At 41.9% G+C, this 24,704-nt stretch overlaps 1 protein-coding gene across 1 annotated transcript in view; it reads right to left on the bottom strand.

Moving 5' to 3' along the window:
* The window catches only part of LOC147683725 (von Willebrand factor A domain-containing protein 5A-like), a 752,535-nt gene that overhangs the window by 579,108 nt on the left and 148,723 nt on the right, over positions 1–24,704 (bottom strand). Inside the window, exons 11-13 of the mRNA XM_086944099.1 lie at positions 17,421–17,535; positions 16,106–16,264; positions 15,332–15,435 (exon numbers count right to left, since the gene is read on the bottom strand). Of these exons, the coding sequence (XP_086800225.1) occupies positions 15,332–15,435; positions 16,106–16,264; positions 17,421–17,535 (378 nt within the window). The remainder of the gene's footprint in view (positions 1–15,331; positions 15,436–16,105; positions 16,265–17,420; positions 17,536–24,704) is intronic.

Here is a 24,704-nt window from a genome sequence, read left to right as displayed (position 1 = left end):
CCACTGGAGCACATATATTGAGACCTAGCAAAGGCACATCGGGCTAACAGTCCCTACAATTTTGCCAAGTTTCGTGCAAATCCATTCAGCTGTTCGAGCTAAAAGTGAGGCCAACCGCCCTATGGAAAACTCAATGTTAAAAACGCGTTTTGGTACCCCCCTTTTTTCTTGGCCCCCCCTTGACGAAACCCCCCCAAATTTTCAAGGGACGCTCAGAAACAAAATGTGCCGATTCCGTCCACAAACGCCAAAGTTATTAGACATAGAATTTTCAAAAATCCCATAGGGTAAAAATCCTAACTATATATATATATATATATATATATATATATATATATATATATATATATATATATATAAAATACAGGCTCCTCCTCGGATCTCGCAGCGCTCCAAATAGCAGCGCATGCCGGCAAACGAGGGAGACTGACCACGGGAATCAGCAAAGATGGTTTATTGCAGCAACAATACAGAGAACAGCTACGCGTTTCAGGCTAACTCGCCCTTGTTCACACTAACATTGCCACATATGAAATGCTATTTTTATATTTGCTCAACCGTGTTAACATCCACTTCTAGTGACATCACCAGTCATGTGATACAAAATAAAAAGTGAAGAAATACTACTACTTGTAGTTTAAGCAGCAAGGATTTTTGCACACTTAGAACAATAGGATATAACAGGATAAATCCCAATATAACAATATATGCAGAATAAAATCAACAAAGAATAATGACATACGTTTTAAAATAAATGTTAAAACGGTGTCTAACTTATTTCATATGCATGACAGAATTGATAGATAACTGTATAAATAAATTTTTTTAACTATGCTTAAAGACTCTAAAACTGGAAGGGTCTTATATACATATGTTAAATGCCAAAAACGTGTCAATAGTTACAATCTCCATGTGCAAAATACAGCCAAGCAGCAATAAATGGACAGAAAGTGCAATAAAGTTGTGCAGACATATGTGCAAAGTAAGCAGCAAAAAGTGCAACGCTGACGAGATCAAGAGACATCATTTATATTAGGAGCTTCTCAGATCCCTGAGATAGAATCGCTACATAATTTCTAGGATTTTCATATACCTCTTAAAAACAGTCAGTATCAAAAAGTATCAAAAGTTAAAACCCACAACCTGAAAATATATAATCAATATATATACACACCAAACACTTAATACACGCAGAATATCGCTGCAATATTATAAATAGTAGTATAAAAAGGTAATCAAAAAATATATACATACTATGTAGAAATATAATATAGCGAATATATACATCAAGGAATAACAATCATCACAATGAATATTAGAATATAAATAGAGAGATACAGGTCAATCACACAAAGACAGAATAGCTGCATAATAATTATTAGAATGCCCATTTATAACGTCCTAGTCCACCACTCACTCAACCTTCAATGGGGAACCTAACTGAAAGGGAGTATATAGAATGGGGTGGGGAGGGCTGTAGGTACAATATACCAGTGACTCGAGCCTTTACAGAAAATGATGCAATTCATCTAGATTATTTAGTCCATTAGGCCAGCGGCTATCAAATTCAAGTATCATTTTGGTTTCAAGCTGTCTTAATAAAGTTTCTCGATCACCTCCTCTTTTTAATGGAGGAATGGCCCCCACCACAAAGTATTTTAAACAAGACAAGTCATTGTTATGGACTCTACTCAAGTGGCGGGCCACCGGATAAGCCGGATTATTGTGCAGAATTGCCCGAAGATGTTGTAATATCCTGACATGCACCTGAAGTTTAGTACTGCCTATATACTTTAGGCCACAGGTGCATGTCCGGACGTAAACGGCATGATCCGTTTTGCAATCGTAAATTGCCATTAATGGGTCTAGGAACAGCACAAAAGGGGGTGGAGTAATGAGAGGTATTGATGCCAAATTTACAGGCACGACAGCTTGAACACTTGAAGAAGCCTTTGGAAGGTTGAAGCCAAGGAATTTTGGCTTTGAGTTCTGGGGCTGCTTTGTCTAAAATAGTGCCCATACTTGTCGCCCATCTGAATGTAATGATGGGGATATTAGGTAGTTTATGATTTAACACAGGGTCACTTAGAATGATAGGCCAATTCTTTTTCATAATTGCTTTTAGCTTTCCGTCTTCACTGCTAAAGGTAGTTATCATGCGTGGGCTATCATCTCTAGATTTAGAGGATTCCTCCAATGCCAAATTGTTTAACGGGTTAGGGAACAAACTCTCTCTAGTTCTCGATTTTGCTTTTTCAATGGCCTAATTGAGGATATTATCCGAGTAACCTCTAGCCCCGAGTCGTGTCAACAAATCTTTAAGACAGGACTCAAAAAAAAATCAGGAGAGCTACAAATCCTCTTAAATCTTAAAATCTCCCCATATGGTATGCTAGCAATTGTATGTTTAGGATTCATACTAGACGCATGGAGTGTAGCATTCCCCGCAGTAATTTTTCTATGCAGGGTCGTATTGATCTTTGAGTCAGAGATGTAGATTTCCACATCAAGGAAATGTATCCTCTGTTTATCAATGTGGGCAGTGAACTTCAAATTGAGGGAATTATCATTCATATGTTCTACAAAAGATAGGGCGTCCTCCTTAGTCCCTTTCCATGCTATAAAGATGTCGTCTATGAATCTTAAATAGCATATGACATTGTTCATCCATTGGTGGAGATCAGCGGCAAGAACCTGCTCCTCCCACCAGCCAACGTGCAAGCACGCATAGCTGGGGGAGAAACAGGCCCCCATCGCTACTCCTCTCAATTGTTTATAAATTTGTTTGCCAAAAAGAAAGTAATTGTTATTGAGGAACCACTCTATGAGACACAATAACTTTATTGTGCTCATAAATGGCAATGGGTCGTTTAGCCAAGAAATGTTTAATAGCGGAGAGGCCCTGGGTATGATCAATGCTAGTATAAAGCGATTCTACATCTAATGAGATCAACCACATATCTTGATCCCAATTGATATCTTGTATCTTCACTAAAAAAATCGCTAGTATCTTGTACATAGCTGGGTAAGTTTTTCATTATATCTTGAAGGAAAAAGTCTGTGTTCTCCTGCCTTTTCTCCCATGCTGTTTATAGCCGATATAATGGGCCTCCCCTGGCACTGGTCTAATGGCTTTATGAATTTTGGGGATTAAATAAAGGGCTGGTAATACAGGGATCTCAACAATCATATTTATATTCCTCAAAGGAAATGAGTCCTTCTCTTCTCCATTGCCCCAGCATTTTGTGCAGAATCTCTTTAGCATTGTCATAGTCTTTCGATGTTGATTTTTTGTAGCAAACTGGGTCACTTAATTGTCTTGTTGCTTCATTTACATAATCTACTTTGGGCCAAATGACCAGGTTGCCCCCTTTGTCCGATTTTTTGATTACTATTTCATGATTTTCTCCCAATTTTTTCATTAATTTCACATATTCCCTTTTTAAGTGAGTGATTTTCTTTTGTCTCTTATTGTTAGTTCTTGAGTATAGTTTTTTGATATCGTTCGTGACACATTCATGGAACACATCAATCGTGTCCTTCGGCATTACAGGCCTAAATTTAGATTTCCGTTTAAAGGGGGTCAGCCCAGCTCCCCTTTGTGAGATCAAAATTTTACTCAGCCTGGCTTGAGTGGCTGCATCCATATCACAATCTTGATCGTCAGTAGGATTGTTTAAATCATTAAGGTCTAGAAAGGTGTGGACATCAGAGGCTGACAACAGATTAATATCGTCTGCGTCGTTAGTATCACAGCCATCTGAACTAGGGGCGGCAGTTTTAGCTGTTTTCAAGGCAAAATGTTTTTTCAACTTAAGCTTGTGTATAAAGTGAAACAGGTCAATGAGAGTCAAGGAGTAATTGAAGCTTTGGACGGGACAATAATTCAAGCCTAAAGATAAAAGCTGTTCTTCCGCTTTATTCAAAGTGATGCTTGAAAGATTAATTATGGTATTGTCAGCTACTGTCTTTTCACCCATGCTTTCTTCTTTTTCTGCTGTTGGGTGTTGTTTCCGCTTGCGTCTCCTTTCTTTTCTATGTTTGTTACGCGTTTGCTTATTTGCTCTTTTTGTTGCCTCTGTCGCAATGTTTGTAGCCTCTCTTCGACAATAAAATCCATTTCTTGTTGGAGATTCAACCGTGTCAGTCCAAGCAAGTTTAAATCCGACTGTGAAGAATTAGAGCCAATACTCGAGTCACTAGTTACAGACGCTGTTTTAATGCTTACTTGTTCAATGTTGGTGTTGTCTTCATGAAGAGACACCGATCTACTAGCTCCGGCTTCAGCGTTCGGTGTTCCCGTTGTGTTGGAATTAACATTTCTTATGCTGCTATATTGTTGCCGTTTAGCTGTATTGTACTTTCGTGAGAAGGTAAAAATCCTTCCGTTTAAGTAATCATCAGGGTCTCGTGTGAATTTCGTCGCTTTGCGCAGTTTAATTTTCTCCTCGTGTTTTTTAAGTCGATCATTCATGGTTTCTGTCAACTTCTTTATTTCTTCTAATTCCGGTCTGGATTGTAACTCCAATTCAATGGATTCAATTTCATCTAATATTTTACTTCTATTGATAGCTGCATACTTGATAAGGATACAAACTAAGTTCATGGACGCCGCCAGATTGCCTTCGCCCCACTCTTGTAGCATTGCCGGGTTTGGCCTGTCAAAGCTTGGCACCAACAGGATCCGCAAGGGACTCTGCCCACTTCCTCATATTTACTTAAGGACTTGTGTTCCCACCATTTTGTGCATTCTTATTTTTCTAAATCTTTAAATATAGTCTTTAAGCTTTTACACTGTTCAGCATTGTCGTTGCCAAGCAGGGATGTTTTAGTATTGGTTATGGCACTTTTAGATCCATCAAATAAATTCATTGCTGCTTCTTAACGCAATCTTTCAATTTCATCAGACATTGTGACAATGAACTCTGTGTGTAATTCTAGTTGCGGTTGGAGAGAAATATTGCCTTTTCTCCTTGGAATATGGCTGTTCGCTAACTTCTTCACCTGGAATAGTGCTTCTTTCACTCACTGCGTGTGGTTAGCGAGAACCGCAACATGTGCCGGGTCCTCCGACACGACCCTCCGTTACAGCTCCTGCCGTTTCCACAACGCGGCTTCAGTAATACCAGCAATCTAGGGGGTAGCCACCGTAATTCCCCAAACGAGATCCAAAAATCGTGATTTGAAGGCGGCACCAACTTGGGAAGAAGGGGTCCGTTGCGGAAGCAAATCAACTTCCGCTATTGTATAGAATACAGGCTCCTCCTCGGATCTTGCAGCGTTACAAACAGCAGCGCAAGACGGCAAACGAGGGAGACTGACCACTGGAATCAGCAAAGATGGTTTATTGCAGCAACACAGAACAGCTACGTGTTTCAGGCTAACTCGCTCTTGTTCACACTAACATTGCCACATATGAAATGCTATTTTTATATTTGCTCAACCGTGTTAACACCCACTTCTAGTGACATCACCAGTCATGTGATACAAAAATAAAAATTGAAGAAATACTACTACTTTTAGTTTAAGCAGCAAGGATTTTAGCACACTTAGAATAGGATATAACAGGATAAATCCCAATATAACAATATATGCAGCAAAAATCAACAAAGAATAATGACATAGGTTTTAAAATAAATGTTAAAACTGTGTCTAACTATTATTTCATATGCATGACAGAATTGATAGATAACTGTATATATATATATATATATATATATATATATATATATATATATATATATATATATATAATAAATAGCAGGAGTGGGCAAAGGGAGGTTGTTTCCCTAGGTCCTGATGAAAAGCAAATAGGGGCATGGCTAGAAACAGGTTGACCTTATACGAAAGCAGACTCATATCTCCTCTCCTACTTTCCCCTTTTTTAAACATACAGACTAGGGTTCAAATTAAAATGGTTATACCCAGTAGCCAGGTATATTTGAACTTCACGCTACACTGAAAACCTCTCCCACTCCTAATTCTTAAACACCATCATTATCATTATCATTATACAAAAAGTGCTCCCAAGTAGTTCATAGGTAGCAGCACGCCTCGTTCCGCAGCGGGATAAACCGGATGATGAAGCATGCCACCAAGTGTTAACCTTGGTGCGTGAAGGTTTCACAAGAAAACTGTTTTCTCCAGTGGAAGGTCAATCTCCTGAACATAGCTAGGTCCCATTTTTGTGAAGATTCAACGTTGAGGATGAACCTAGTGTTTCCTCTCACTCCCTCTTATTTTTGGTACATACTACATAAAAAGCCAGCTTCCTACACACAAAATTATGCATACTTCAAAAATCAAGGAGCACACTGATCTATTGCAGGCAATGCACCTGATGAATCCAGAAGATGAGAAATCGAGATGGAGGAGTAAGGACCAAGACTGCAGCACAAAATACTCATCAGGTACTCCGAGATCAGGAGTGTCCAGATTTGGATCAAACCTGGGGTATCATTGACACCATGCAAAGAGCATACTGATGAGTCAGAATAATTTGGTTTGAATAGTGAAATATCAACCTGTGGTTGTTCTCTTAATATATGCTCCAAACACTAGGCAAGCCAATGTCTTAAACTGCCTTACACTATTGCCTGTGATGGTGGTCACATGCCATCGATGATTGAAGGAGACTTTAACTGAGTGATGGAAAAGCTACTGGACAGGTCTAAGCCCCAAGAGCATGGAAAAGTTATCAGTATGAAGATAGGGAATCTGAGAGGGTTTATGGACTGCTGGAGTTTGACTGATGTGTGTAGGAAGGCAAATTTGAGGGCTAGGAAATACTACCATCTTTCCCCATTTATAATCTTCATACAGGATTATAAACAAAAAGGTATACATTTTCCAGCAGGCCAATACGTTGTAACTGATTATAGAGTATAGCACAATTATCAAATAGAGTATGATACATTGCGGGATACAGCCGAATGGAGGAATAAGCTCCTAGTAATCGCATTTAGGTAGTACTTGCTCATGTGGTTTTAAATAAATTAATTGTTTTAAATTTAGGATCAATTTGCAAATTGTGCTTCCTATAAGGTTGTGATTTTACGTACGATACAAGAAAGATGTACTAAATGGTAAGTTTTTATTAACTGAATAAAAGTATTCTTATTCTACATGATTGTACATGATCCTCTGCACACAACACTTACATTAGAACTTCAGACCTGCTGGTTCATGTAAAAAAAATAATGGCTAAAGTTTTAGAGTATATTTTACAATCAGTGTTGACTAGAGATATTGAGTGATCATTTTTAGGGTCTTTTGGGTCCACTGCATCTTTCATGATGAGAATAATTGTTGATTTGGGTGCTGTGCTTTTAAGAGTACCTGTGTCTTATCCCTTTAAGAAATACTTAACGTACAATTCTGACATAACCATTTGGAACACAGAATAAACTGAAATTTAACAAATGTTGGGCTAGTTAACGCAGACTATACTTCTAGAATGCGTTCAATAAAGCCAAACTTGTTATCAGTCCCATGAGTAATCAGGAGATTACAAACTTGGAGGTTAATTCCATCCCATGAATAATCAGGGCTTTTACGTTTTTCAAAGTTCAACCTGCATAGCCAAATACTAGGTATAAATCTAGCCTCCAGACTGTGGAGGATTCTACCTACACTGGTGCAAAAGGATCCAAACATCTTTGTCAGAAGGAAGCACATTGCCACATATTCAATGGTCAGGTCACATACTGGAAAAGACTGATGGCCTCAACTTGATCTGGAGAAGGAATTCGATACACTAGGGTGTGACTGTGCTTGAAGTGTTGTGGACCATGGATTTAGTGAGGATATCCTTGCCCAGATTTACCTTGTGTACTGTGACTGTTTAGTGGGTTAATTTCGGGCGCTTTGGGTGTACAGAGAGGCACTAGCTTAGTCTGTCCTCTGCCCTCAGCTGCTGGTCCTGCAAAAGAGCCCCTGCCCACCACTATGTGAATCTAAAATATGAATATGGTCAATTAGATGGCAAGTAACATACTATCTCTTTATATGTGGATGGTATACTCTTGTTTGTGAGGGACCCGGGGATAGGACTACAGCAATAGTTTTCAAAATGGAGGACTTTGAATTGGTGTGGGGTCTGTTAAAGAGTAGAAGTAGATTCTTTATGTTCCCCTTGTGGAGTCACTCCTAAACAGATGGGGTGCGATATGACAATTTAGCACTAAAAAGGAGTGAAATTACCATTAGGTATATAGGCATATACAAGTGGTAATTGAAGGGAATATCTTACAAACCAGGATGGTGATGGAGAACCCAATATTCGTTTGGAAAAAATAAACCACCATCAGTAGCAGGCAGGGTTGCACCCTCTAAATGATAATTTTGCCCAGGTTGCTCTATTATTCAACCAGCATACTCATGGCTTTTCCACACAAACTTTCTAGACAACAGCAAACAATGCCATAGGTAGAACTACAGATTCTGATTGCACAAGGTGGATTTGGTGCCCTATACTTTGAGGCATATTTCTCAGCTGCCCAACTGCAGTGGGTGGTGGACTACCTCACACTGACTTGCTCAACTGAAACCAGATTCCTTCAGAAGTTGTCAATCAGTTATTGCAGCCAGATTGTTAGGGACAGTGGAACAGAATTCCTCATGCCTCAAGTTAGTGGTCATAGGAAAACGCTTACATCTCACTTTTGACAACTCCAACCTCTGGTCAAGTATTTGGAGCAAGTCTTAATCAAAAAACCTTTTTCAGAGACATCCACAACGTCACTCAGAATCATATAGTTGATCTTTGACATGTGGGGTCTTCTGCAGACCTACTTTTTGCAAAGGCCAACCACATGTATCTTCTAAGGAAAGGGCCTGGGCTCCTTATAATACAATTTTCTGTAGCGCTTTTAACTAAGAAAATGTTAAACAGAACCAATCAAAATAATCTACAATTTGCCTAATCTGTAACAGCAAGGATGGTCTACAAGTGACCCTGTAATATCTGTTTTTGATATCTCTGGTGCTTGGCCAAAGGCAGTGCTCCGCATCAGTAGCAGTTAGATGACCTCCTCTCTTAACAAGAAGTAAAGTTTATTATTCCAACTCTTAAATTGTAAGCCAAAGGCTTAGTTCAGGAGTCATATGCTACATGAACCCATACACTGATAATATCGCAAAACTGAAACTAGCCAAAAGGACCTCAATTTGTCTCAGCACAGACACAGATTCCATAAATGGGCATGAGAGTGGATGATCAAGCCTTTGAATATACCTGAAGTGAACTACTTTCTATTGTGCACCACTTTGCTGAAAAACATCTATGAGAAAGGTATCCATGTCGGTTCTATCAGAGGTAAGGCAGCCTTTGCTCCATTCTTATTCCGAATAATGTAATAAAGCAGACAACAAAGGCCAACCCTGCCCGTTAACCACTCAATAAGCTCCATTTTCTCGAAATACAATCATGGTATAATATCCAGCTTGGAGAGGCTGTTCCACTAAATGTTTTTGTCTGAGCCACTCTTGCCACAAAGCCCTGTTCCATGGGTTAGTGCTCAGACTCAAAATAAACACTAATTGCCCAAACTGATTGTAACATAATAATTGAACAGAAACATTTTCACTATTTCAGACTTCACTTACAACAAGCATTTGCAATGCATAGGTCTCGCATTTGCTAGATTGTGAGCTATTGGCATTGTAAACGGCAATTAATTATGTGTTTGAAAACCTACAAGTGGTGCGTAAACACGCATTTTCTACTTATGGTCCTTGCTTACGAGAAGCAAAGCTGGCAGTAACTGCGCCTTTTTTACTGCCAGCATTGCTTCTTATAAGCAAGGATTAGTAAGAAATGTGCATGTTTACGCACCGCTTGTTTAAATGTACATTGGTAAAGTGCAAAGTAGGGATCAGAGCACTTTACATGAACAGTTGCATTACAAACGGTAATATTTTTTATACTCTGGGAGATGAAATGCTTTTTTATCTTAGGTTAGGTAGTCGACTTTGATGTGATTTTGTAACCTGCATCCGCATCTTCTAAAAATTATTAGTCCGGCTGAGCATATCATTAATGTTGGCATCCTGCAGAAGGGGGTTCATTACACATGTTCAATTTTTTTGATAGAGGTCGGTGTACCTCCCTGTGTTGCTGCACGTTAGCATGCCACCCATTCAATATTGGGGAACACATCTACCTTAGGTAGCCTGCCCCAATCCCTGTGTGCAGGTTTACCTCCTTTCCTTCCAGGAATATATTCTACTATTTCTGTTAAGCAGTTAAAACCGATTGTATATTGCAGCTTTTAATTGCCTCCTCCCACCTCAGAGTTCCCCACACCAACATCCTGGCAGTATTTTCACAATCAAAGGGCTGTTACTTTTGCACTCGAGGCATGGACAGCTGCTGCTGCAGATGGGCATGTTTGGTCCAAAGGCTTCCTTTGTGGGAGAGGATGTGGCATAGTGGCCAGAGTGGGCGACTAAGGGACTGGGGAACCAGGTTTCATTCTCGGCGTTGTCTCAATATCCTGTGATTCTGGCAAATCACTTACAAACAAGATGGTGATCGATTCATGTCACCTGCAATGCCTAGAGCGAGCTCGTGATAGATTCACACCACTGGCAATATTTAAAAAGAGCCTGTAATATATTGATGTCACCAGCAATGTTTAAAAAGCATTTGCAATGCAATAGGTCTCGCATTCATGCGAGTTTGAGCTATTGGCATTGTAAATGACAATGCCTTTTATTTATGTTTTACAAACCAAAACATAGATAAAAGACATTGTCATTTACAATGCCAATAGCTCAAACTCGCGTGAATGTGAGACCTATTGCACTGCAAATGCTTGTTTGTAGAGCGCTGTGCTTTTCACAAGCGCTACTGCCTACTTGTTAACAGTAGTCCACATATAAGGTCCCAAAAGCGAGACCTATTGGCTATGCCAATGCTTGTAATAATAAATCAAAAAATATGTAGCCATCGCACAAGCTTGTCATGGCATACTGTTTGAACGCTGAACTGCAATAACTGATTAATTATTATTGTATGGGGGGGGGCTCGACCGAGCTTATTGGCCATGTGTGATGCTTTGAAACTATCCTTGTGAAAGAATACTACAGGAGCCACTCAAAAGCAAGTGAAACTATATCCACTTACATGATGTGGAAGACTAACCGCCTATTCAGTGGAGCCTTCTCATTTTAAGTTCCTTTCCAGTTATATGTAAAACGCTCTGTTGCCCGTTTGGCTGGGTCTGCGCTATATAAATACTACAAATAAATAAATATACAAAGACATTCTTTGTCTCTTTCAGGTCGATGTCAAACAATTAGAAAACCTCTATATACGCAACCAATGCTAATCATCACAACAAAAAAGATTTTGTTTTATCTCAAATAGGCTAATTACATTAAAAACACACACGCAAAGCAGCACAGGTACAGAATGAGGGACAAATCCATGCGTATTGGTTTCTTGGTAGCACATGCATCTCAAAGATTTGTGGCCAACTGCAAATGGTTGTTAATGTATGACCTCATCTAGGACTCCTTGTGAGTTCTGCAAATAAAATATTGCATAATTGCCAGCACTGGTGAAAGAAAAAAAAAAAATAAAAAAAAAAATAACATTTAAATCCCCCCCCCCCCCCCCCCCAAAAAAAAAAATCGTATTATCTTGCATTCAGTACCTTCAGGATGGATGACTCTTTGCTACTGACATCCAGCCGCAGCTGTGGCAACAGCACAGTATTTCTGCCTAGTATGTATTATGTTTGTATGTTTCCACATACCAAGCAATGACTGCACTTGGTTTGAAAAAACCTAAAAAGACCTGAAAGTTGGCTGCGCGCGCACACTAGCACTTGAACACTGCTCCACTCTTAGTTAACAGGCACACATTCTGAGGCCCCACAATGAAGATGCAACCCTCCATCGTTTTTGAATAAGCTGAACATGTTTAAGGGCTTTCACACCGGTTCTTATCCAGGAATGTCATTAGAAAGAGACCTTTTAAGAGAGGAGTCTGCTGAACTCGGCGATGACAGCAGCCGATAGCATTTCAATGACGGAACAGGATGCTATGCACACGGTCCTTACAAGTCACACAAACCAGACCATTTGTTTACATAGCACATTTACCTCTCTAAGCTACACTCAAACAAGCCTATGTGGACCTGGCGCTGGTGTGCCTCCAGCTGCTGCAGCAGACACTGGCGTCTTTAATCCACCTCGTGTTCCAGTGAGGGTGCAGCACACGTCACAAAGAGCTGATACTGCTTTTCTAGCACTTGTCCGACCTGTCCCTTCACCTCATCGTACACAATAGCCACCTGAGTGGCAGGAAGACTGACAAAGGGTGCCCGGCGCAGGTCAGTCATCTCTGTTTGCAGCCTCCAGACTTTGCTATAATGCTTGCATTGTTTTACATTAGCTGGAATGACAGGGGAAAGTGAAAGCGTGGCATGCGCATGTTGTAGGAACGCCATGAGAGTGCACATTGGTTGTCCGGCCACACTGGGTAATGGTGATGCGACGTGATTGAGAAGCCTAGCCACAAACTGGGACTTGTCAGGGGATGACTGCTGCACCACCATGCCAAAAAGGTGAGGCAGAGGCAGCTGTGAGTGGGCTGTGGAGAATGTGAAGCTGCCGGCTGCCAACAGAGCAACGACTGAGGTAGGGCCCAACCAGGAGCGTAAGGACAGGGTTTTAAAAAGCAGCTATACGGAACACTTCTAGCGAGCTAGAACGTGCAGGGTGGGGTAGGTTTTCTTGCAATTAATGAAAGCTTTTAGAAAACAAGCAGAGCCGAGGACTCGAGGTAAGCGCAGGGGGAGGGGTTCGTGTGTGTGCAGGGGGGGCTGGGGGTGTGTGTGTGTGTGTGTGTGTGTGTGTGTGTGCACGCGCAGTTACTGCATGCGAGAAAAGCGGAAGCAGGCAATGTGTGTGCGTGTCTGAGAAGCACGTCCACAGACCCAAATCGGCGCGTGCACCGGTCTGTCTCCCTTGGGAGGCATCACGATGACAATAGTTCTCGCTGGCGAGACCTAAAAACACTGGTGCTTTATAGAGCAGGCAATTGCAGGCATGCATATCTGGTAGATACCTTGACTTCCGAAACCTCCTTAGGCCGGCAAGTGTTTATGTTTCACGGCGACATGCACTACCGTTGGCTCCGAGGCGGCTTGCGCCTGGGGAGTGGGGCAAACTGAGAAGGGCCCGAAGTAGACAACTGCATTGGGACGATCTTGCCCTCGTAAAATACAGATATCTGGGGAGAAAGGTGCGTTCCCTTTGAAACCAACACCTTGAAGAGTTGCCCGAGTTAAGGGCACCATAATATCTGCCAGGAAAGGAACTCAAATGATTACAAGGAATATTCCTTTAAGTAGTTTTGGAGTATGGATACAGGACAAAGACCTCCTGAAGAGATAGGTCGAGAGAAAGAGGTGGAAGAAGGTTTTGAAAGAAAGTATGTGACAGAGGCATAGTAAGGGGAGAAGAGCAACCCTAGTCAGAACAGAAAGAAGGAATCCAGACTGACCCGCTCAATGGCTTGTGCTGTGATCCAAGCCCCTACACCTCGGAGAGTAACTGGAGTTCGAGGCACCATGATATCAGCCATGAAAAGAACTCAAAATATCACAAGGAATATATAGCTATTTAAGACGTTTTGGAGTACGGATACCTGACAAAGATGAGTCAAGAGAAAGAGGTGGAAGAAGGTTTTGAAGAATGCATCTGACTGAGACACATGGTAAGGGAAGAAGAGCCACCCGAATCAGAACAGTGGGAAGGAATCCAGGCAGACCGTTCAGTAGCTTGCGCTGTGAATCAAAGCTCTTTGTCTACACCTGCAACAGAATCTCCTAACCTTATAGGTGGGACAGGACTCATAGAATCACTTTAAGACCTGATATAGTCCTGTCCCAGAAGCACAAGGACTTTGAGAGTTAAGAAAGTTAGGAACTCATTCATGTTTGTGTTCTGTATTAATTACTCTTGTGCTGTCTGTTTTATCTGGGTTAAGGAGAAATGTGGTGTTGGGTAATCCTAACAACGGGCGTAGTCGCGGGTGTTTATAGAGGGCAGCCCCTAAAGAGCGTAGAGTGATAGAGGCAGTGGTGCGGTAAACCGTCTGTTTCGTGTGAACAATTAGACAAATAAACTCCACATTACAGTTATGGGAGCAAACGTAAAGCAAAAGAAGCCTACATTTTGGAAAGACGTCGCCGAAATCGGTGGTCCTGTGTGCGCCTCCCGTTGTGTTGCAACCGGTGCGATCCCATCTCGGTCTTCCAAGCAGAGACCAGGGCGCTGAAGAATTCTCAGTGCGCAACAGCAGTCTTCCTGTTGGGAGGGAGTGCGGACACGCTCAGAGTCGCAATTTGACATCAGCGCGTGACTGCCACTTCCTCCAGTCAGTGCCCAGTGGGATCTCCTCCGACACTGCTGTACCTCGCAGAAGGAGCAGGCGAAGCCAGAGGCCTTTGCGGGGGCCGCCGCTCTCCGAGGCGGTGGGTGTTAGCAGCCTTTTAACGGCTTTAGGGAGCTGAGACCAGGCGGGAGGCTGTCAACCGGGGTGCCCGGTCCCTGGACCTATTGGCTGCGAGGGTGTAGGGACCAGGAAGGCTACGCAGAGGCCTGCCGTGGGCAGTGAAGTGCATGCCCCCAGCTGGCCTCCACTGGAGCCTCAGCAAGCCAGGGCCATGTCGGACCAGACCACCAGCGTCTCCCTGCCACAGGTGCTGGATAGGTAAGCGTGGAGGGGCTGAACCGACACCCGCGACAGTCCTAATGTAAAACCAACCAACAGCTGTTTACTGTACGGGCACTCTGTGGCAGTGTTTATGACAATGAGTCGCACACGTATTAAGTCCCTTCTTGATAAGCAATCGATACAATGCGGACCCCTCCATAAGTTTCCAGTTGCATTCATGCAGAATCTCTTTATATGTATCTTGGAGGTGGGCAAGGTCCTTCACAGGGCGAGGCAAAGCAAGAGCCGACAAAAGAAACGAAATGTAAACAAAAGCTGACATCCTTTGAACACGCAGAGCCGAGGACTCGAGGTAAGCACGGGGGTGGGGATGTTCGAGCGTGTGTGTGCAGGGGGGCTGTGTGTGTGTGTGTGTGTGTGTGTGTGCGCCGTTACTGCATGCGAGAAAAGCAGAAGCAGGCGCTGTGTGTGCGCGCGCATCTGAGGAGTGCGTCCACAGAACCAAATCGCCACGTGTGCCCCGGTCTGTCTCCCTTGAGAGGCATCTCGACCACAATAGGTCTCAAGAGCGAGACCTAAAAAGGGGTTCAAAATAAACAGAATAATAGTTAGAGAGTGTTATAAATTCTAGTACAATACCTGGACTCTTCCTCCAGCTGCAGAGAAAATGGAAGGGCATTCTTGAAGCTCTCATTTTTTAACGTGTATTCCAAAGAAACTTCAGCAGTGGTTGTTTGATCAATCTACACAATACAAAGAGAGTAAAAGACAGGAGGAGAAAATTAGGGTAAAAGTGAAAACAATGACAGGAGAGTTTCACTAAGCACTAACATCAAGCTCAAATTGAGTGGTTTTCCATGGGACTCTGCACCAACATTAGTATCAGGATGCTTTACATCAGACAACAAGGACACATTTTAAAGACAGGGAGTCAAAACTAGCCAGGTAGCTTGATTAGGTCAGAAACATCAATGAGAACAAAAACACATCTCATAAATAGTAGGAATAGGTGGGCATAAATATATAGACAAAAATCTTTCAACATAAAAGGATCCCTGCAAAAAACAAAGGGCTGGGAATGAATGGATGCAGCATTCCCTTCTGAACCCCCATACTTCGTCCATCCAAGGTAAAGTCAATGACTGGACGACACTTCAGCACCCTAGAGCCTTTCATACTTTGAACATTTTCAATTAAAAGGAGATTCTTTGGTAGAGTCAATCATGGGGCATACTGCTAGGAGAGGTGTCTAGTGACAGCTTAATTGATAGGCGGAGGGAGTGATGATACAGTGTGTGGTGGTTGAGGCGCAGAAGTAACCAGGTGAATAAAGCCAGGTATATTGAGGCATATAATTTTTCTGCAAGGGTTTAAGAAAACTAAAAGCTACTGCACAGCTGTCTGCAAACTCACCTTTCCTTTTAACTGTACATAGAGAATTGACCTCTGACCGCTAAAGATGGCATTAGGGAGGTGAGAAAGGAGCAATGCCTCTACACCTGTTGGAAGCGACCACTTCAAAGACACATCTTTCACCACAGGCTGTAAGGAACATTTCAAGGTCTGCAGCACCTGCACGGGAGAAAAATAATAGGATTTAATTCCTTGGAAGAAAGACTGGAGATAGATGCACGTACGTTTACAGAGAGACAGTTGATAAAAATAAACTAAAACAATTAGAAGTATGAAGACATTATTGTTTGTGTAAGTGAAATATTGCAGAGTATCACTTCAGGGAAGGAGAAGGTCTGAGATTGAAGAGGAAATATAAAGCAAAAGGTGTTAGGAAACAACCACTCTGTCCTTTAAATATAAATATAGAAATGAATTACTGGTGTCAGGAAAGGCAAGACTTAGTCTCCATCGGAGAGTCTCAGATCTTTGACAGCTGAACAGCTTAGCCCTTTGGAGAAGCAGATGGAGGGTTGCAGAGGAGACATCAGCCTAGACCTTCTCCTAAAGTGATAATATTTGCAAAGGCAAAAGACAGTACAGACAATTGAGGTTTTCCAAACTATGACAGCACAGTGTATTTAATTAACTCCAACATCTGCTCTTATAAAGGGCCTTGTGAAAGCACGATCTAGGTTTTTTTTTTTAATCGTTGGTTCAATGAGACCAACTGAATATTGTGACAGTGTTTTAAAGATGCCTGATACAGTCGTCTAGAAATCACACTTAAGGTCCAAGGAGTGACAGTAGCTTCCGCTAGCCCATTTCCCCTAGTTTTTAATCTTGTTAGGCGGATCTATGTAAAAATACTGAATTGGGCAACGACACACCAATGTTTTTAGAGCTACTAATAGGACAAGAAGAATGAAGTGTCTGAGGCTGGATATTGTTATGTATAAACGGACCTTCCAATCAAGCGCGTTCAGCCAATGCTTCGGATGTTGGGAAATTCTCAGGTTCTTGGTACAAATCTTCCCACATTTATCATGTTCTTGGAGGGCAATTAAATGTAATCCATTTAAAGTGGAGTGTTATGCTTAAAATGCCTGAGATTTAAACATTTCATATCGGTTTTTTTTTTTACCTGGTCGAAAAAAGTAGTAATACCTTCTAGCCAAATCAATCCCAAATAATATTACAAAATAAATAAAAATAACTGGGAGGGAGACAGACCAATTAGTGGGTCAGGGCTAGATTGTTCACCAGAGAGTAAGAGGTGTCTGAGGTGTCTGGTGTGCCTATCAATGTATAACCTTAATAGAAACAACAATCTCACCTTAGGTGGCATCCTCTCCTTCCCAGTGACAAACTCGCATGTGCCGTGACCTGCTCTTGAAACTCCTTTAATTAGAGCAGTAGATGCACCTTCTCCAATCCCAAATGCAAAACATCTGCAAAGTTACCGAAAAAATAAAAATCATCCCAAGAACTGCACATCCATTTAACCCAAAAACAGTAAACTGCCTGGCTGTCTAGCCCATAGACATCAAAGATCTATCTGTTCAGCCGAGTCAGAAGATCTTCTGACCATTTACATTATAACTAATAATGTTCCAAATAAGCATAGGATTATGTTAATTCCTAACAACTGATTGTACTTCTATTGCTTTTCAAATTGATCTCCAAAATAGCTCGAAAAGTAGGATCTGATCGAGCAAAGGCATAAACATGTAAAAATAGGATAATAAAATCCCCACTTGAGAGTCAGAATATACAACCACACAAATTACTTATGATAAGAAGCATTAGATCAAGCAAACGTGGTGGATGAAGATTACGGATATCACAAACAGAAATGTTAACCTAAGTTACGGACAAATTAAACAGTCGCATCACCTTCCCACCTCTTGAAAGCGAATCCCTAGATAAAATGGAAATAAAACATTCTTATGCACAACCCCTGTATATTTCCCCCTCAATCACAAATACAAACAAAAAAGTGAAAACGGAACTTGTGTTGAAAGCACAACTGTCAATCAGTTGATCCCAAAACAAACACCCAAAACAATTAGGAGAAACATATACAGGTGGGAAAAGCATGTTTTGGTGCAAATGAAAGTCACACGAGTTCCACTGAGAAGGGCTTAAATGTAGTGGATGAATGGAGCTCAGATCACAAGAGTCTGTAACAAAAATAGTGACAATCTTCAACATTGTAATTAATATTCTTAGACGCCATCCTGATGGAAATGGATTAAAAACACGGATATAACATTTTGTGCAAACCTGTAAATCCATGTTAAATGCATTTCAAAGTAAATATTTATTTCATTATCGACCCTATAACTCCAACAGCCAGAGGAGATTATTCATACCAGGATAGCCCTTACTGGTACTAAATGGTAGTCCTACTCCAAGTAAGGGTCAGGCATACAAGCTGAATGAAAACAAGCTCACATATTTAATGTCTCAGCATTATGTGTTCATAATTTATTTAGGTCTGAAAGGTATACATCGCAATGAGACTACATCTGTTCCATACGTCCTGCAGATACTGCCTTGAAGCAACACAACCCTGCCTCTAGTGGCGGCTCCTCCGCTAAGGCAGATGAGCGTTGCCCCACTATTTTAAAGCAGTGCAAGGGAAAAAAATTAAATAATGATCACAAAGAGTATTAACATTTTTTTTTTGCAGTTGCCGTCAGATTAGGGCGGGCGGGGCTGTTCTGGGCTTCTCGTGTCACAGGGAGGAGGATTGGCGGCTACTCTACCTAAAGAGCGCATGACAGTTTGGCCAGCCATCTCGGGCTAGTCAAACAGTCATGTGCACTTTGCATGTTCTTCACCCACGCTGCATTACAGCCTGCATGGAGAACATGCCCAGGGCTTCCACTCCTTCTCTGAGTGCCGAACCATGGTGCTCAGACCAATCACAATGCTATCCGCAGCAATGTGATTGGCTAGGGGAGTCTGGAAGCCTGTGTGCTTCCTGGCCCTGCTTCGGTCAGGCAGCAGCTTGCAACGGTGACCAGCAGGTAAGTTTTATTTTTTATTTATGTCCTAACCCCCCCCCCCCCCGCCTACCTTATCCTGTCCCCGTCCCTTACCAGCCGCCATTGCCTGCCTCCTTGTTCTTCTGAACACTATTCTATGCTGCCTCAGTTTTTAAAAATAATGTATTTTGTGTTAACCTAACTCATATTCATTGCTTTTTCAGTCCCCCTATAAAGAGGCCTTGTTGGCATTCCACTAACCATCAGTCTATATAGTGTACCATATCAGCTCCCTAAGCCTATTTTCGAGTAGATTTTGCACTGTTCAAACAGGTAGATTGATTATGCATAAGTCCGGAATAGCTATGGTCCTTTAAAATAAATGAAACTGAAAAAACAAGTGAAAAACACAAAGTAAACAGTTTATCACATAAAATGTTTGCACAGAAAGCAAACACCGGTTATGCTGCAATAGCAATGCCAATATGATAATGCACAGGCCTGTACACGCCTGAGCACAATCAGCTGAAAAGACCGTGCATATTAGATATGCTGGAATTTCCAGCCAACAACCTGAATTCAAGAAGAGCACCACTCTTAAAGGCATCATAATAGAATCGTAGTGGATTTACAGTCAAAGCAGAGCCACACGTCATGGAAATGCAAGTCTATCTGGCACTCATGTACAGGCAAGATGCACAGAGAAAGGGGAGAGTAAAATAGCAAAGCCTTTCATAATCCCAAATCCGGTTACTAATGCATATAATATACAAGCCTCAACATCTACTGGGCATGTGAAGCACTACTGAGTCTCATAACACCCTCCAAATGTTTCACTGGCTTGTGGTATGCCACTACCATCCCTACCACAGGGAACAGGAGTTATGCATAAGCTCATATCTGCAAAGGAAGACATTTTGAGGGAGAAACTGGGGTTTGTGCCTACCTCAGAGAATGCAGTCAATTGAGGCCAGGATACCAGCTGCAGGTAGTCCTCATGAAGCAAAACATGGCCATCAAACCTCCCTAGCCAGGACACCTATGGATGCTTCCTACCAGACTCACTGTCAGACTATTGTGACAGGCAATTGACACAATACTACCATCCAGTCAAGAAACACCTGATGAATTTCAAAATACATCCAGATGACAACCAAATCCACTGTGGGATAGAGAAAGACCCTAACAACTAACCTCCATCCCTCCATGTTTGGATCACATTCATTTAAAAAAAAAAAAAATTTAGGAGTTTTATATAGCGTGAACTAGACCCATAAGGTATCAGAGCGCTTTACAGGAGCACCAGTTGTGTTCCAGACGGACACATTCATTTTTGTTAGGCCTATGGGGATTATGGGCCATATCGCCAGTTCTTGGCCTTCCCAGAGCTGTTAGTTCTGCAAGATGATGTCATTGGAGTTGGCGCCTAAAGGCACAAACTTCTACGTAGTATGTTTCTTTGTCCAGCCGGACAAGAATTTTATTTTAAATGATCAAGTTCATAGAGAGAGTTTTAAGACCAAGATAACACGTTCAGCTGACTCCTCTGGACAGTCAGACCAAAGCGACAGCCCAGGCCCTTCTAACCGTCCTTTTTTAGAAGGGGGTCAGGGTCAACCAAGGGGCAGAGGAAAGCAACCCTCGACATGGAAAAAAACTGTAAACCCCCCAGACGAACGTTTCACACGCAGACAGCATTACCGATGGTAACATCATCAGATCATACTCCCAATGATATCAGCACTGATTTAGAGACCGGTCTCTTGCCCATCTTTAACCTCACTGAACATATCCTGTCCAGTACTGAAGTCTCGTTATTGAGCAGAGGCCTGTCATTTGTTCCCACAGTACGCCCCAATTTTCAAGATATACAGGTGGAATTATTAGGGTTCTTTAGGAAAATTCGCCTCCATAGCTCCTTTTGAATCCCTCTCCTTCTAAACCTGGTAACACTCCATTCAAACCACCATCTAAATTTTCCCCTACCACTGGCACGATCCCGCCAGAGATACCAACTTTTGAAAAACGAATCCTAAAAAGACCTTACTGATCTGGAAGACAAGAAGTCCTTTATACCTTATAACATCACGATAGAACAGAAAAATGCCATTGCCTCCTTGAAAAACAACCAGTCAATAATACCTGCCGACAAAGGCAGAGGCATCGTGATCCAAGATATCAACCTGTATAAAGATGAAATAATGCGTCAACTGAGCAACCATGAGCACTATTGTAAACTTCCTCGCAACCCCACTGCAGAGATTCAGGACACGATTGCTAAAATCACTTCAGAGGCACTTGACCTAGGCTTCCTATCTAAAAAGTAATTTGATTTCCTTAATACTAAATCTCCCCGCATCCCTGTGATCTACTGCCTCCCGAAAGTGCATAAAAACCCACAATCTCCACCAGGCCGCCCCATAGTATCTGGGTGTGGTTCAGTCCTCCAACCATTGGGCCACTATATAGACTTCTTTATCAAGCCACTTGTACCAGATACCACATGCTATATCAAAGACAGTATGGCTATGATTAATATGATCAAAGACTATCCATTATATCCCACATCCAGCACCATGTGTACGCTGGATGTGGAATCACTTTATACTAACATCCCCAATACGAATCTCTTCGTGTGATTGAAGGGGTGTTAGAGACATGAATGCGCCCTCACAATGTCTCATCTAACTTTATCCTCCAGTTACTGGAAATTTGCCTAAGAACTTTTTTCTTTTCGAAGGACAGTTTTATGGCCAGGTTAGGGGTACCTCCATGGGAGCAATTTTTGCCCCTAACCTGGTCATTCTGTACATGGATCATTTAGAGACCAACAGTATTTTGAATGTGTCCAATCCTTTCCACAATGGTATCACATTGTGGAAACGTTACATTGACGACATTTTTCTACTTTGGACTGAATCACTTGATAACCTCACACTTTTTCAACACTGGCTCAACAACAACAGTGGAGGCCTCAAATATACCTTATCCACCAGTAAAGTGAGCATCCCATTCTTAGATCTAGAAATAAAAAACACAGAAGGTCGCCTCACCACCACTCTACACCGTAAACCTACTGAATGCAACACTCTTCTTGAGTACAGTAGCCATCACCCAAGAGCTGTGCGTGATTACCTGCCTTTCTCCCAGTTCCTACGCATTAGGCACAACTGCTATTTCAAGGAGGATTTTACTGAAGCTAAAACCCTCAGCAGCAAACTTAGGAACAGAGGTTACCCTCGTAAGCTAGTGTGCCGCTCTTTAAAAAGAGCCTGGTATTGCCCAAGAGAAACCCTCCTGGAACCGAAGGAGAAAAAAGATCAGAATAGACTCATTTGTGTCACCACATTTTCCTCAGCCTCCAATGCTATCAGAAAGAGTGTGCTCAAGCACTGGCCAGTCCTCAATGCTGGTCAACTGACACTAGAACGTCCAATGTTCGATTTCAAACTGGCCAAAAACATCAAAGACCACCTAGTAAGAGCATCTCTGCCTACACAACCCCTAAAAATGACTATAAACGATGCATGGGGTCTCCCACCTTTAACTGGCCATTCTAAATGTGGGAATTGCATTTATTGTGACTCTACTATTGAAGGAAAATCTTTTGAATATGGTACTATCAAATTTGACCGAAGATACTTTTCCAACTGTAACTCTGTAAATTTGGTATATGCAATTTTCTGTCCCTGCATGCTTATTTATATAGGGCAGACAAGTCAGAATGTAAACTAAGAATTGGCTAACACCGAAGCAGGATCCGGTGTAACACGGCCAATGCACCACTAGTTGAACATTTCCACGAAAAAGGCCACAGCGAAGAGGAATTACTTTGGACAGTTGTTTCTATCATCAAACCACCTCCAAGAGGAGCGGATCTATCCCAATTGCTGAATAAAGAGGAACTGCATTGGATTCTAAAAACTGACAGTATCCGAAAACACCTTAACCGTCTTGAGGACTGGACCTACTTATTGTAATCTCAGTTATATGTCATTTCTATCATTTAAACTGTTTTTTAAAGAAGTCACATATTGCAGTTAATGCATGCTGCATTTTTAGTTTTACACAATCACACTGATCACTTTCACCACTCCAATATGGCCACTGCACTAGTCACAGTAAGTCCATCATCGATTTTTAGAGACCATGTGGCTATCGCCACTCCAATATGGCCGCCGCACTGCTCTACCTAGTCACAGTAAGTCCATCCTCAATTTCTAGAGACCATGAGGGTTGATTAGCTAGCTCGCATGGTTGCTCGGAAGTTCACTTCCATCGGACTCCCGTATTAGCCACAGTGCTCCTGCCAATACATGTAAGTGAATCTCGCCAGCCGGTGACTCTGCTTTGAGCACCCTGATACTTTTACATGCAAGTATCTAACCGCCCGCTCCCTTTCAGATTGAGCCATCGCTCTCCTGGCGTTTCCATACAACCTTGATGGAAGCCCCGGAGTTGTTTTGAAAGGTAACTGTGTCCACCACCCTCGATCCGGCACCCCGCCTCATTCATAGACCGGTACCGTTAACGTCACAGTTTTCTTTCCTCAGAATGCCATTAGTCCCGCGGTTTCTCCTCAATAACCCAGAACGAGACAACCAGCAAGTAAACCGACATGTAGGTTTCTTCTCCTGCCATCGCCCGCTATTATTGCCATAGCAATGACTTAGCCAATAAATGTTTCACGCCATCCACGACGTACCATCGCCCGTGATTGACACTTCCATGAACTTAGCCACAGTATTTTTTCACGCCATTCACGACTTGGCCTTTTCATCACCGGAACGGTCGGGTAATCGCGACTAATATTTTCTACCCTCACTTGCTATTGATCTTAATAGAGACCTGGAACTCCCCTTCACTCGCCGCTATCGACTCCACTCATCTATATGCATGGTTTTTCACTCGCCGCAATTCTCATGTCACTCATGTTTTTTTTAAATTGTTCCTTACATGCGGATACTTAAATACAATTTCTGTTTTTCCTTCCCCCTTGCCTCCCATTTCCTTCATGTAAAGTAATGCAATAATAGGCATTGTGTTAATAATTGTTGAACAAAACAATAATGCTGATAATTCTTGTCCTGATGATGAGGTCATAATTTAAAAAGGCATCGAAACGTCGTCGACAAGAAACCCCATATGCGATATGATGAATGCTATATTGTTTGACGCAATGGTATGGTTATGTTTAAGAGATTGAGTCTGTAGCACTGAACAATAGTATACAGACAGATTTTCGCTTTGCCTTTTTGGCCATTTCTTTGCTGTTTTGTCTTAAATGTTGTGGATCATGGCTGTGCCCACTTGTTATCTTGGTCTTAAAACTCTCTCTATGAACTCGATCATTTAAAATAAAATTCTTGTCCGGCTGGACAAAGAAACATACTACTTATTAGGTGTATGATTATTATTTTTTGCTATCCTGTCCACATATAGGGACCATTGTCTTTTGTAAATTGATACTGCCCAAGGTCCCTATGATATACCTTTTGGGTTCCCTTGTTCTTGTGAAAATAAACGGCACAAACTGACAGTTGAAATCACCTCCCATCACTTTAAAAGATGCCACTAGTAAAATTGCCACATTAACACAATCTACTCCACGATAGGCGATTCCCGCC

This window comes from Lissotriton vulgaris, chromosome 11 (genome assembly GCF_964263255.1).
Source record: "Lissotriton vulgaris chromosome 11, aLisVul1.2, whole genome shotgun sequence".
Taxonomy (NCBI): Eukaryota; Metazoa; Chordata; class Amphibia; order Caudata; family Salamandridae; genus Lissotriton; species Lissotriton vulgaris.
Note: the sequence above shows the minus strand (reverse complement) of the source record. Positions and strands in the feature narration are given on the sequence as shown.